Source organism: Podarcis gaigeae (genome assembly GCF_964106915.1).
Source record: "Podarcis gaigeae genome assembly, chromosome: 16".
NCBI classification, from domain to species: domain Eukaryota; kingdom Metazoa; phylum Chordata; class Lepidosauria; order Squamata; family Lacertidae; genus Podarcis; species Podarcis gaigeae.
In genome coordinates, this window is record NC_139693.1 from 40,195,696 (window position 1) to 40,210,166 (window position 14,471).

Here is a 14,471-nt window from a genome sequence, read left to right on the forward strand (position 1 = left end):
TAAGAGATGATAGGAGTTGTCATCCAAAAATTCTGTAGGGCACCAGGGTGATAAAGGCTGACGTAAGCCACAGCTGACTAGCCTTGGCTTGCCCAGGTTTGGACATGATGCTAAGCTGCAGCTAAACACAGAAGTGAAAGCTTCCAGTTTCCACCTAGCCATGCTGGAAAAGGAGAAAGGGGAAGAGTAGACAAGCCTGAGCCCCAGTCACTTCACCATAGTCCAGTGTTACATCCAAACACAGCCTCAATCTTTTACCACACTGAGGTGACTGAAGTTTCCCCTCACATTACCAACCTTTACCACACAAGGGCACCTTTGAACAAGATATTGATGAGGCAGAATTGATACATCCCTCCATCAGGCTAATTTCCATCTGTGTGAGAATATGCAAACTGCACAAATATCTAAAGCTCACATTACCTTCCCAACTACAGCAGCTGGTCAGAATTAACCAACAGCTTTTTCTGTTTCGCTGCCTTATATTTCATCTTTCCAATAACGCTAGAATTTAAGTAAAGCCAAAAAGCGGTAATTCCAGACAAACCAAGAGTAGGCAACTTCTTAGCACAATACATACCTGATAAGATTCACCGTTGTAAGATAATGGACCTTGTTTAGATGGCATTAAAAAACAACAACATTGAGGCAAATTCCTGGAGAAGAAATCTTAGCAAGGCTGTTGGTAACTAAAACAAAAACCCCATGTTGGGAGGCAGAAAGCTCCCAAACTTCGGGAGCTGTGTGTAGATAGTTTCAAAAGACACCTTCAAAAACAATGTGGACTAGGATGTCTGATCCGGAATGTATTTCTTACATTGGAATTATAGCAAAGGGTTACTTCCCAAAATCCCAAGCAGGCCTTCATGAACCTGGATCCAGCTTTATCATCATCATCATCATCATTATTATTTTCAAGAAAAATGAGGTGAGCAATAGCAGGGTATGGGGTGCTGGAGGAAGGGGATCCCAGGAGGCTGTTGGGATCAAGAGGGATTACCTGGGTGGAACTCAAGATGCCCACCGTTGCGCCTACGTCATTTTAAAAGCACCCAACCACTGAAGCAGCCGTTTAAAACCAAGAAGGTTTTAAACAGAATGAAGATACTTTGGTTTTACAATAGTTGACATTACCTTTTATTTTCATGTATCCACCTATAGTTTCGCTTCCTTCCGAGCTGCTGAGTTGATGTTTTTTTCTTTGGAGATGGGGTCGGTCCCTTTAGGTCCTGGCCCCTTATTACTACTCCAAAATAAAAAGAGCTTTCCCTAGAAAACAATCAGTCTGGTTTAAGCAGTGTTTTATGCTCTACTACTAGGTCTGTTTGGTTATTTATCTGAAGAAAGGAGAAGATTATCATTTAAGTGAGGGATGATTTTGTTTTTTTAAAAATAATAATTTCATCTGAAGAATAAGATCAAAGTAATCACTGGAACTAATTTATGGAGTCTAATTTATTCAATGTTTGGTAGAAAAGGTTTGGTTTTCTAGATACAAGATGATTTCCATCTTAGATTTATTAAGAGATGTCAAGTGTTACTTAGGATTTTTATTTTTTTAAGTTGGTTCTCAAGCCAGATTCAAAAATGGTTTGTTCACATCTCTCTCTCTCTTGTTTTTTTAAAGCAATGCTTTAAAAACTCAAATCTTCTCCCTTTGGAAATTTAAGGCAAGAGTTATAAGTCTGCAAGCTTCCCCTATGAGTTATACACACTCACACACACACCCTGTATGTTATTTTAGTTCACAGGGGGCTTTTCAATCTGTCTATCCACACAACCAGCTTACAAGGTAGGCCACTATTATAGACGGCCAGCCCAAGGGCAAGAGAGAGAGGAAGACAGACAGAACTTGGCCATGCATCACGGCTGGCTCAGGCATTTGCACGTCTTGGGGTCCAGGCAAAGTGCTTGGCTCTACTTGTCCCTCTGCCACATTCACTTTGCTCAGATTCCCCAATGGGGCAAGAAGCAGCGAGAGAGAGAGAGTTCTCTGTTTGCATGCCTGGCTTTTTCAGGATAAGGCTTCCCATCTAGGGGGCTCTTACCTGTGGGCCCCGATACTTATAGCCAGGGCCGGATCCAGGGTTAGAAAATTTTGTGCCAGACTGGGTCCGCATCTCAGTGGGCCCATCTTTCAATGTCTGTTGAGAGAATGAAGATTTCACGCGAACACCATTCTCAACTGGCTTGAGTGAGATTAGAGCTTCATTTAATTACTATAGTCATATTTTTTACTTGATAATCCAGGCTATGAATCACAGATAGCTGTGCAATTGAGTTGGAAGGAATTCTTATTGTTTAAAACAAAGTGGGCTTTAAAGAATCAGGATTCAACCTTCTTACACGTTTATGCCCAACAGTGGCAGCATCTCAGTAGAACTCCAGCTGATAAAAAAAAATCATGCTTAAAAGTTTAATGAATATTAAAACGATCAGCTAAGGAAATCAAGGAATGCACTCTAGTTGGAGCTGCAAGTTGGAGCTACAAGGCTACTTAACAGCCCTTAATGAGCAAACTACCAGCACTATGCCTTCATAGGGGAATTTTGTCCATTGAATCAGTATTGCACAGGACCAAACTGGACACATTATTCACAAATTAACTAATGTATAACTTTTTAAAATGTAATAGCAGTGGGGTGGGGAGGAAGACAGAAAAACTCTAAATTTAGAGTGTAGTCAGGACAGCAGAACATTTGATAACTTTCTTGATCAGCAACCAGTAACTGTTATTACTACTGGAAGGAGGAAGGAAACTGGCTGATTTGTGAACAACAGCAACATCATATGGGTAGAAGATGGGTCCTGGAGGATGGATCTTGGTACATGAGGCCACCAGCTTGCTGAAGCTAAGTACCGTACTTTTCGCACCATAGGATGCACTTTTTCCGTCTTAAAAACTAAGGGGAAAAGTCTGTGCGTCCTATGGAGCGAATGCAGGGGGGAGGCAGGCAGGAAAAGCCCCCAAGAGCCCCACACAAGCTTCGCGCGGTGCTTGCGGGCTTTTCCCCAGGAGGGAGAAGGGACTGACACCGCCAGTCAGTCCCTTCTCCCTCCTCTAGAAAAGCCTTGCACAACCTCTCCAGCTGGGGGGGGGCTGCGCAAGGCTAAAGAGGAAGCCCGGGCAGCGAGCGCGATCCACCAGAGGTAGATCTTAACCCTTGCCTCACCTGGGAGCTTCTCTGGGCAGGAATTCCCTCAGCTTAAGTGGGGTGGGGGAAGTGTGGCAGGTAGGGGGGTACCTACCTAGACACTGAAGCCAGTGTCTCTCCAATGAAAATTGGGAGTGGGCATTGTATGAAGTGGCTGTGGATCTCCTGCTGCAGAAGTGTAGGACTGTATAGAGTTGGGAGGGCCACCCGAGGGTCATCTAGCCCAGCCCCCTCACAATGTAGGAATCACAGCTAAAGAACGCCAGGCAGATGGTCCCCCAACCGCTGCTTAAAAGCCTCCAGTGGTGGAAACCCCCGACACCTTCCGAGGTCATAGAATTGCAGGGTTGGAAGGGAACCCCGGGAGTCATCTAGTCCAGCCCCGGTGGACAGCGGGCGCAAACCATCCCGTTGCGCAAGACTAAAGATGCTGCGCAAGGCTAAAGAGGAAGCCAAGGCAGCGAGCGGGATGGATCGCGCTTGCTGCCTTGTCTTCTTCTTTAGCCGCGCTGGAGAGGTTTAGCTCCTGGCTGGAGAGGTTGCGCGGCTATGGATCCCGCTCGCTGTCTTGGCTTCTTTGCTCTTTGGGGCTGGGGGGGGGGAACCTGGGCCTCCCCCGCAGCCCCGAGAAGCTCTGGGAGAAGCGGACAGGCTGCATGCAGCCTGTCCATTGCTCTTTGGGGCTGGGGGGGGAATAATATTTTCCCCCCCCTTGATTTCCCCCTCTTAAAACTAGGTGCGTCCTGTGGTCTGGTGCGTCCAATAGAGCGAAAAATACGGAAGGTTTGGATCTGGTCAGTGCCTGGGATGGGTGACACCTGGAAATTGCATTTATGCTGCCTTTGATCACATGTTGGAAGAAAGGTGCAAGATAGATGTCAACTAAATATTGTTGAGCTTAAGAAGTCCCGTCAGCCCCCGTCCAACATGGCCAATGGCCAGATGAGATGTGAGCTGTGGTCCTGCAACTGCTGACAAGCCACAGATTCCCAACCCTGGAAAGAACTATAGTTTGGTCCAAACTTCTATGTCTACTCATCTCTTCATATCAAGGATGACGTGAATCTAATGGGCCAGCATTTCCCCAAATTTTCAGGGGGGGGGGGGGAGGGGAGCTGTGCTTGCTGGGGTAGATGGGCATTGGGGTCTACAACATCTGGAGGATGCACTTGTATACCCTATACCCGTGGATCTCAGGGTGGTTCACAACATAAAATTAGAATATAAAAAACACAAAATACGGTATTTTGGATAAGGAATTTGTCAGAAGAGTGAGGGCTGGTGATAAATATGGGGGAAATCCCAGTGTCGTCATGAGAGCATGTGATTTGGGAATTGCTGAAATTGGCCATTTCTGACCCCAAGCCAATCATACGTATGATTACCACACCACTTTTCAAAAACTGTCAGTTTACACATTCAGCTGCCTTTTGTCGAAGACACAGTAATCAAGTGATCTATGCCTGCATGAACCTACTCAGAGTTTGTACACCCACCAAGTAGTTATTTGGAACCAAATTAAGTGTTTTATTTGTGAAAAGAGAAGTGGGGGTTGGGGGCAGATGGAGAGAAATAATTGCCCCCCCCCCCCCGCTGCCTGGAAACCCTTCTCCCTGCAAAACAGCCAGGATCCCCCTCCGGTGTATTAACTCAAAGGCACACTGCACATGACCAGAGGCATTCCAAACAAACAATAAAACCACACGGAATGGGTAATGTGCTTCTGACTGGTCTCAGTATAGTCTCTGACCCAAGAACTGAGCACCCTGCTTGTTTCAATAACTCTTCATTCCTCCCCCTACAAAGTTCAGCCTTTTTCATTCTGTTTTTGACTTTTTTTCCCATTCCTGCCTGAAAGTATTTGGGCAGGCAACCTGGGGACCTGCTGCTTAAGAAAAACAAGAGCACACAAACACATCAAAATCCCAACTCTGATCCTGAGCTGAAATCCTCACCACCACTTCTTGATCTTAAACAAGGAACATATCTACCCATCTAGTCCCTGTTCTGACTTCAGAGGCTGCCAAACGTTAGAGGCAACAAAGGGGAAAGACTACAGCACCCGAGAGACTGAACCTGGATCACTGAGCTATACACCTTTCCTCCGAGTAGTCCTTCCCTATTGCAGCAAGCCAGGCTTCCAGCACTGGTCAGGTGGTGGCAGAGTCTGCCAAATTTGATCCTACAGGCCATGCCAGACCTCACCAGAACCCATGGAGGGAGAATGGATGGGAACACCCAAAGTCATCAGCTGTGCTTGAGGGTCGATTTTTAAAAATTCCACTAGGAAAACCCTTATGTCCCTATGGAGATGGCCGTATTGAGTCAGTAGCTCACGTGCTTCTGGCTTGTACTCTTTATAAAGATTTGAGGAGTGAGGTTATTACCCCTCTACTACTATCCATACCAGATTGCTCAACCTTTGCTACTGTGTCTTTTTTTCCAGCAGATCAAGATAACCTGGCGACAGCAAAACCCACAATTTTTTTAGCAGGGGCAATTAGAATAAGATGTATTATTGTATTACTTCCTAACATTCCTCGGATGTTGTTTTTTCCTCACATTCAATCCTAGTAGTGCCTAAAATTGGCGAAAACTGGGTAAGATTAAATTAATACAGTTCTGAAGTTTATTTCAGTCGGTAGAGCATGAGGCTCTTAATCTCGGGGTCGTGGGTTTGAGCCCCACATTGGGCCAAAAGGTTCCTGCGTTGCAGGGGGTGGACTAGATGGCCCTCACAGTCCCTTTCGATTCTGTGATTCTAACACACTTTTCAACTTCCGAGGAGCATGACCAACTTCAAAGCAAACCTAATGAATAGTAGATACAATGCTATCAATTTAAATGGTTTTAAGAGTCTGTCAGAACAGGTTGCTTAAGCTTGCCTCCTGCAACATTTTGCAACAAAGGGATTTGCAACTGAACAGACGTAAGTCAATTATACAAAGGGGCACAGAGCAGACAGGGGAGGCTCCTTTAGGCAGCTTCAAAGAATGGGGGAGGGGCAAGAACAACTTCCTTTCTAACTAGGGGCTACTTTTAAAATGAGGGTGCATTTTAAATCACACTTTAACCTGTATTTTAAATTGCCCCCCCATTATGTTTTTACTGTAATTTTACTGGTGTTAGCTGCCCTGAGCCCAGCTCTGGCCAGGGAGGGCGGGGTATAAATACGTTGTTGTTGTTGTTGTTGTTACTAGCTCCCCAACCCCCTGGTCCCCTCAAATATAGACTGCAATTACATGAAAAGGATTCCAAAAGGAAATCCTAGCAATGTTGAACTCAACTCAATTGGTAACTGATTTCTCTCATGGCTGTGAACATTTGCAAGCTTTTGAAGGGACAGGTTTTCCTGTTTTCAAAAACAGGAAAATAATTTCTAGTAGCACGGGGCGGGAAAAAATACTTGCTTACTAATAGGAATCAGATTTGTTGTAAAATTACTCAGTCCGCCATCGCAAGCAGCTAATTTAGTAGCCCCGCTCTTGGTCTTCCCCAGTGTGGGAATGTTTTGGATGGCAACTACCATCAGCCCCAGCCAGCCTGGCCAGTGGTCAGGGAAGGGGCATCTGGAGGGCACCAGGGGGGAGAAAGCTGTCCTACTCCAATAGCCCGTTAACATACTTGTTTGTGTTATCTTCAAAACTCACAGCCAAAATCACTGGAGCACCTTCCAAACAAACTGATGGTTGCCCAGAGTCCACTTCATCCCATGCATCAGATGGAACATCTTGCGCACACCTATATCCCTTTGACAGCAAGAACTCACCTCACTGGTCATCCGTCTTTCAACGCTAAAAATGTAGCATCACCAACCTTGGCAGATGGTGACCAGGAGATTTACAGAGTACCTTTAAATCAGGGGTGGGGGGCCAGTGGCCCTCCACAAGTCACAGAATAATAGAATTGTAAAGTTGGGGTCCTGAGGGTCATCTAGTCCAACCCCTTCAGCCCCAGCAAGCATTGCCAATTACCAGGGGTGATGGGAGTTATGAACATTGGGTTCTCTGCCCCTGCTTAAAACATTGCCAGTGAAGAAGGCACCAGTGGGAAAACTCATTGCTACGTCACCCTACTGATTTGGTAACTATTTTGGTACAGCACAAAATTCCAAGTCACGTTCTAAACAAAGCCACTCAATCTTTGCTCCCTCCTGCGCACTTTAAAAAAGTGTGGATGCGCATGATGTGAGAAATCCAGGAAGTGAAGTGTCTTGTCAAAAGATCCTTGGAAATGCCTTTTCAAGTCATGGTATGCACAAGCCTTTTGACAAATCACTTCAATGCAGATAGGGATTGAAAACTGATAGGACAAAGACTTCAGGCATTTCCTTTAATTTAATTTAATTTAATTTAATGTTTTAAAAAATACTGCAGATTTCAACTGCAGAATTCTGGGCTGAAATACCTCTCTTCTCCAGCCTCTAAAAAGTTGAGATCTCATTACTGCCTGTCTAGTGTCATTATATAGTTTAGTCACAAGGTATGTATTTGGGTGGAATCAGGAGTATCCGGGGTCTATGCTTCCTGGTTGGAAAGAGAATAAAGTTCTTTTCAAACATCTCCCTCTAAGCTTTCTACAACAACTACCGGTACTTTCTGTTTCTTTGCCAGGTGACCTATTTCATTTTTAAAAGCAAAGCTTTCTACATACAGCTGAACTTCAAGAGTGACAGAATCACATCAGACAGCTGTTCAAGGAATGTACCACCTTCAGCAGCTGGTGCAGAAATAGCATCTTTGAATGCACACCATGTTAAATACAAGAAACCTCCCAACTTGTAGAAAACTAGTCTTTTTTTGGGGGGGAATGTAAATATGACTTTTTCTTCTTCTTGCCATTCTACTTCCTATATTGGAAATGGGAATGAAAGCATGCCACCCCCTTAGATTGCCCCCTCAGTTGGTGGTGCAAATCCATCAAGAGTCACGCCATAGAGTTGTTGCAGATCGTACAGCCTGGCTCTGAGTTTTGGCCTTCCTTTATAAAATGTGAGAGGATAAAAAGGAAAGCCAAAACCTGCATTCTGAAACAAATATGAATTTTCCAGTTTGAAAGCAAGTCAATCATGGGATTTAAGGAGCAAAGATTTCAGGGGTTCAGTTTTGATTTATTATTTTATTGATGTTGTAATTATGCACCAATTTGGATTTTTGTCATAAACAGCTTAGTGCATATTTACATGGAAAAGTGAAATAATAATTTACATAATTCAATCGATAATAATGATGTCGTTTTATTCCTACCTTGCTCCTGAGCCCAAGAAGAGTTGCAGTCACAAGCAGTAAACATCCCAGGGCGACCAGGATATACTGAGCATAGTTCAGCACCGCAGGGATAGTCACCATAAAGGTACGGTACATTGTGAATACATCACCTTCGATCTCTCCACTCTGCGCAAAATGAAGAAATGGGTGTCCATATTTTAAAATAAATAAGGTTATGAATAAACCTAATAAACCAAAGATAAAGAGCATAAAAAATACTGATACATCAGGCTGTAAGCAGCATAAGGTTGGACTTGCGGCTCCAAAACATTACAAAAAATAATCATTTCCCCATGAACTTGTTTGGCTGGTTTATATGTATTATTTTGTAATGTTAGCTTAATCACAGTTACTATGGACCAATATTTTTCAGTCTGTTCATATACAGTAAGATATATACTCCCTCTGCCCCCAGTTTTTAGATATTATAAACAACAGCAGTTATAAGATTGAGCACTAGTTCTTGATCATTTTCCAGAATGGCATCTTTTAGATAACCAAGCAGAAATATTTTAGGTTCCTAGCGTATATGATTTCCTAACATATCAGAGATATTCGCCTGAACAAATTTCTAGAATGCTTCTATTTGAGAAGAATTCCAAAAGATATATATGTATATGCTTTATCTGATCTACATATCCCAACATTTATCCAATCCTAATTTGTATATTAAATTCAATTTAAAAGGCATTACATACCATTGACAGAGGGTTTTAAAATAGTTCTCCTTTAGGTTTGCTGGAATTATATTAGAATGGAAATTGTCCCAAATAAAGTTCCATTGTTGCCTGGTTATTCTTTGATCCAAACCTCACACCCATTTTCTAACATATTTATCCTGTAAACCAAAGTTTACAGAATCTTGCAGAAGTTTACAGAATTATGCTTTTATCCAAATGAGAGATAAATAGAATTTCCAATTTCCCTCTTTCCTGACTTCCCCATATCAGAGAGGTCGCACCTCTAATTTGAAAATATTGGAAGAGGTTCTTATAGTAGCTAATACTGAGAGAAGAATTTCAAATTTAGATTCCCAATTCTTTACTTTAAAACACAGCATGTATTTAAGCATATCTCTTTTTTATCAATTCTTCCACCTCCAACAGTGGATTTTCTTTAAAACATTCTTTTAACTTAGTCAATTTTGTTGTGTACCCTTTCTGCTACGTACTGTCATACCACCACTGGTTGGTTTTTTTAAAAAATACAGAGTTTTGGCTGCTACCCTAGGTGATTTTTTTCATTCCATATAAAATACTGTAGCATCTCTGTCTCAGGCTGAGACCCCATCTGTCCACAGACTGTCTCACCAGAGTGGTGAATGCTCTAGTTATCTCTCGCTTGGACTACTGCAATGCGCTCTATGTGGGGCTGCCTTTGAAAGTGACCTGGAAACTACAACTAATCCAGAATGCGGCAGCTAGACTGGTGACCGGGAGTGGCCGCCGAGACCACATAACACCTGTCTTGAAAGATCTACATTAGCTCCTAGTACGTTTCCAAGCACAATTAAAAGTCTTGGTGCTGACCTTTAAAGCCCTAAATGGCCTCAGTCCAGTATACCTGAAGGAGCGTCTCCACCCCCATCATCCAGCCCAGACACTTGAGGTCCAGCGCTGAAGGCCTTCTGGCGGTTCACTCATTGCGAGAAGCCAAGTTACAGGGAACCAGGAAGAGGGCCTTCTTGGTAGTGGCACCAGCCCTGTGGAACGCCCGCTCAAAAAGAAGAACTACTACCAGACTTTTAGAAAGCATCTGAAGGCAGCCCTGTTTAGGGAAGCTTTTAACATTTAACAGACCACTGTATTTTAATATTTTGTTGGAAGCCGCCCAGAGTGGCTGGGGAAACCCAGCAAGATGGGCGGGGTATAAATTAGTAGTAGTAGTAGTAGTAGTAGTAGTAGTATTTTGACAGTATTTCAGATGGGACAACTAACGGAATGCTTAGTAGTATAATTACAATTTGGGGTAGGGTATTTTCCCACACCAAGAGATGGATTAGGAATTCCAGAATTCCAGTTCTTTCTCCAACTCACAAAATAGCTTTTGTTGATTAATCTTTACTATATCAGATTGGAAAACTGAGCCAAAACTAACAAAATGAATTTCAATAGGGACAAATGTCAAGTTCTTCATTTAAGTTGAGAATAACTACTTTTGCTGGCATCCGTCTGTCCTGCGAGACAATGGAGTGTGCCTCTGGGGGTGAAGCGCAAGCCTGTGTATGGAGTTCCTGGGCTGCCCGGACAACAAGATCCCCCCCCTCAGCCTCACTGATGTGGTCCAAAGGAAAGTAGAGCAATACGTTAGGCACCAGTCTGGCTGCAGGAGTTGCCGGAAGGAGGTGTAGAAGGCATTATCCAACCCTGTGAGGAACTCCACCCAAGATTTTGTAGGGTTTACTCCTTAGCCTTTTCTTCTCCGAAAGATATCCCGCAAGGCAGCGGAGGTTTAGCATCAGTTTTTCTTCTCCTAGATGGGGTTGAAGACCCTCATCTGCCCCTCACTTCCCTCTACAGCAGAAACCGCCTTCTTGATCTTTGGATCCACTATTGGCCTCGTCTGCTCAATCTGCTGGAGCCTCTTTTCGCATGCAGGCAAAGTCCCTTACTCACTGAGGGTTTGAGACCCATTGTCTACCCTCACCTGGTATAGTTGGCCTGGCAAAGCCATTCCCGGAATGGGACTGCTGTCACTGGCTGACAACTTCTAGAGGAGCCACAGGTGATAAGCTGAGTGCAAGGTGGCAACCAAAGATAGACAAGCTACCCCAGAAGGCACACAATGTGTCTAATATAACACAGGGGACACCTGAATTGCCAGCAGTAGATGTGAAAAGTATCTAGGGAGTTAGATTGTAAGTTTAACATAAGTCAACCGTGTGATACAGCAGCAAAAAAAGCTAATGCTACTCTAGGATGCTTAAAAGCTGACATGGATGGCGCCAGGCCTGCTTTCCTGTGGAGAGCATTAATTAAAGGGGGAGTCATCATTGAAAAAGCCTGTTCTTGTGTTGCCACCCTCTTCAGAGGATGCACACAGGGCTCTGGCCCTGCTCACCACCAGCAGGCAGCCCCTGGAAGGTGGCACAAGAGGGAAGGAGGCCTGGGGATTGGAAAAGGTCCCCCTGTCACAGGCTGTAGTAGTGCTGGGCTCCAGGGTCTAGGCAGCATTTCCAAGGGTGGCCCCAGATTGGCATGGGGACAATGTTACATGCACATCAGCCTCTTTTGGTTCATTTTGCAGAGCCTAATCCAGACGGTATCAAAAGTGGCAAAAATAGTTGCATTCTCACAAAGGGGTGGGGTGGGGGAGCTTTTTCTAGAAGAGATTATTCTGGACAGAGGCGTGATTCATGGCAAAAAGATTTAAAACTTGAAGCCAAGTGTTGAATAAGCCATTACAAAATTGGCTTACGCAAGACCAACAAATGTTTAAACACCCCCACTTTTAAAAAATTAAAAATAAAAGAGGAAGCAACAGTGTTTGGCCTGATTCAGCCCACTGCAAGCTTCTCACAACTCACCTCTGAGAACCAAAGGAGAGGTAACACGACTGTCTTGATTGACCCTGTTTGCCTGAAAGATGAGGGGACAACAATGAGAATTGCAAGAACTTTTGATGGTGTGACCGCTGGTTCAACATTCCTTTCTGGATTTAGGGCCCAGCTGAATGTTACATGCGAAGGCAGAGGTGGGAGGTCTCAGGCCCAGGGGCCAAATGCTTCCCTCCAGGCCTCTGCATTGGGTCCTTGGAGCTTTCCCAAGCCACATCCCTTTGCTGTATAGGCAAGCTATAGTTGATCTTATAGATAGTTTTAAGGAAAATGCTCCTCCAGGCATTCATCCCTCCTTGAATGCTGTTACCTGGATGGAGCATGGCCTTGCTTGCATGAGTAGAGAGGGGAGGTGTGCGCATGCATGCATGCATGCATGCACTCATCAAAACCTTTGGTTTTTTTGTAAAGCTCATTGGTGGGGAAGCTCAGACCAAGGAGGCAGATATGGCCCTGCGTGGCTTGAGAAGTTTTCCCAGGCCGCCCTCTCACTCCAGAAACACCCACGGTAACTGCTCTGCTTTTCACCTCAACTGTTTTTGCATGGCTGGAATATGGTCCCTGAATTCTGATAATGCCTCTTGCTTGTCTGGATGGAGGATACAAGGGTGGGTGTGCGTGTGCGTGGGTGTGTAAAAACTAGCCTAGTGTACACAGATAAAATTTACATTCGCTACTCTGTCCATTTCTGCCTCTGCTCTACACTGACATGTGGCCCTGGAAGGCTGCACAGATTGGAATGTGGCCCTCAGGCTGATAAATGTTATCCATCCTTGCGCTAAGGTGTACAGCAACCTGATCTGGCCAAAGCTGGCTGAGGAAGGGGTGGATCTGGATGAGAAGAACAGCCAAGATGGAGAGAGCAGAGGGTCACAGGGTTGAGAACAAGCAGGCTCAGGGCACCTGGAGAATTTTGCTACCTACCAGATGCCGGGGACTCTCTTCATGAAAAGATTCAGCTGCAACTTGATGGAGCAATTCATAGGAATGCCAGTTAACTGCATTAGGAGGAAAGAGATGGATTTTATCTTTTAAAAACTTTCCCCCCATTTAAGTACTTTTACACCGCTCTTCCAGGATTGACAACCTAAAAAAATCAATTCACAGCAGCAGCAGCAGCACACAAAACCAAATGAAAGCCTTTTAAAAAAGCAATGAAATGAGATAGCAGCAGCAAAACACTAAGTCACTTTTTAAAAGAAGTCACAGTACAGCAAAATAAAAAGCAACCATCAAAAGTTTGATAAAGTCTTTATTTCCAGGGCTCTTGGTTTTATGGCTGGCCCAACTGGCATGGAGTGAAGTGGGGGAGAAACACAACATGGCAGAAAGCACATATACCCTAGATTCTAGCACTTGTAAAAACAAGAAAATCTATGAAGTCAGTCAGGCAGAGAGATACTGGTCCAACATCACTCACTGAACTTCATAGCTGAGAAGGAATTTGACCTTCCCATCTTTGGTCACATTCCTCTACCCCACAGGCAGTGAATGTGCAGTGGCAGCCGGTGCCCACGGGGACCGGTAGGCTGAGAGACAGGGAGCCCACCATTAGGTGGCGCCAAAGCTACTGATAGGCAAAGCCTGCTATTCTACTTTTGTCCTAATCTTCCTCCCTGCGGAGTACAAGCGCAACACTTGGACTAAGCAGGGGGAAGCTAATAGGCAGTGCCTCCCTCTGCACTGGGTGGCAGGCAGGTGGGGGCCAGTTTGTGGGGCAGTGCCCCATTTGCCCTGATAGACCAGCCTCCACTGCAATGTGGTGCCTTCCAGATGTTGTGAACTATTCTTCACATTGTTCCTGTCCATTGGTCATGCTTGCTGATGGGAGTTAGGAGCAGCTACATCACAGTGGCTCCAGGTATATCCCTCCCTTCTTTGGGAAGCATGGGCCAGAAATGAGGAGCCAACACTGAAAACGCCCCTCCCTGGCTGCCAGACGTGTCACCTCTGACAGTGGGGACAGCCAGAGGAAAACCTCTGCCGCAGGACTGGCCAGGTTCATTGACCCAGAGTAGTCAAGACACAATTCAAACCCACCCCCCCAAAAAAATCATTTTATGCCTAGTAGTTATCTTGTTGAAGCAATATACCTCCTAGCACCAGCCACTAACTATCTTATCTCCTTAATTACAGTTACTTCGATAAAGTATTTATTGCTGTGGTGCTTGGTTTTATGGTTGACACAGCCAGGGTGTGTGGCAGGGAGAAGCACAATCCTTTTTATTTCAATATGACAGAAAGTACATATGCCTTAGGGACGCGGGTGGCGCTGTGGTCTAAACCACAGAGCCTAGGGCTTGCCAATCAGAAGGTCGGCAGTTTGAATCCCTCGGACTATAGAGTGAGATGAGCGTGCAACCTCAGAGTTGTCCGCAACTGGACCTAATGGTCAGGGGTACCTTTACCTTTTTTATATATGCCTTAGATTCCAGCACTCATAAAGGTAAGAAAATCCAGCATGTCAAGGGAGGTGCTCCTGATGTTACAATG

General features: G+C 44.7%; 1 protein-coding gene across 5 annotated transcripts in view; it reads right to left on the reverse strand.

Annotated features, from left to right (window-relative positions):
- The window catches only part of SCARB1 (scavenger receptor class B member 1), a 53,647-nt gene that overhangs the window by 1,671 nt on the left and 37,505 nt on the right, over positions 1-14,471 (reverse strand). For 2 of the 5 annotated variants that reach the window (XM_083717364.1, XM_083717367.1), the window contains exons 9-13: positions 12,903-12,976; positions 11,949-12,000; positions 8,402-8,548; positions 2,049-2,144; positions 1,135-1,269 (exon numbers count right to left, since the gene is read on the reverse strand). In XM_083717364.1, the coding sequence (XP_083573490.1) occupies positions 1,156-1,269; positions 2,049-2,144; positions 8,402-8,548; positions 11,949-12,000; positions 12,903-12,976 (483 nt within the window). In that variant the 3' untranslated portion in view covers positions 1,135-1,155. Of the gene's footprint in view, positions 1-1,134; positions 1,270-2,048; positions 2,145-8,401; positions 8,549-9,951; positions 10,661-10,799; positions 12,001-12,902; positions 12,977-14,471 lie in introns of those variants that run through there. The other 3 variants (XM_083717366.1, XM_083717365.1, XR_014559075.1) reach the window with 3 other exon arrangements.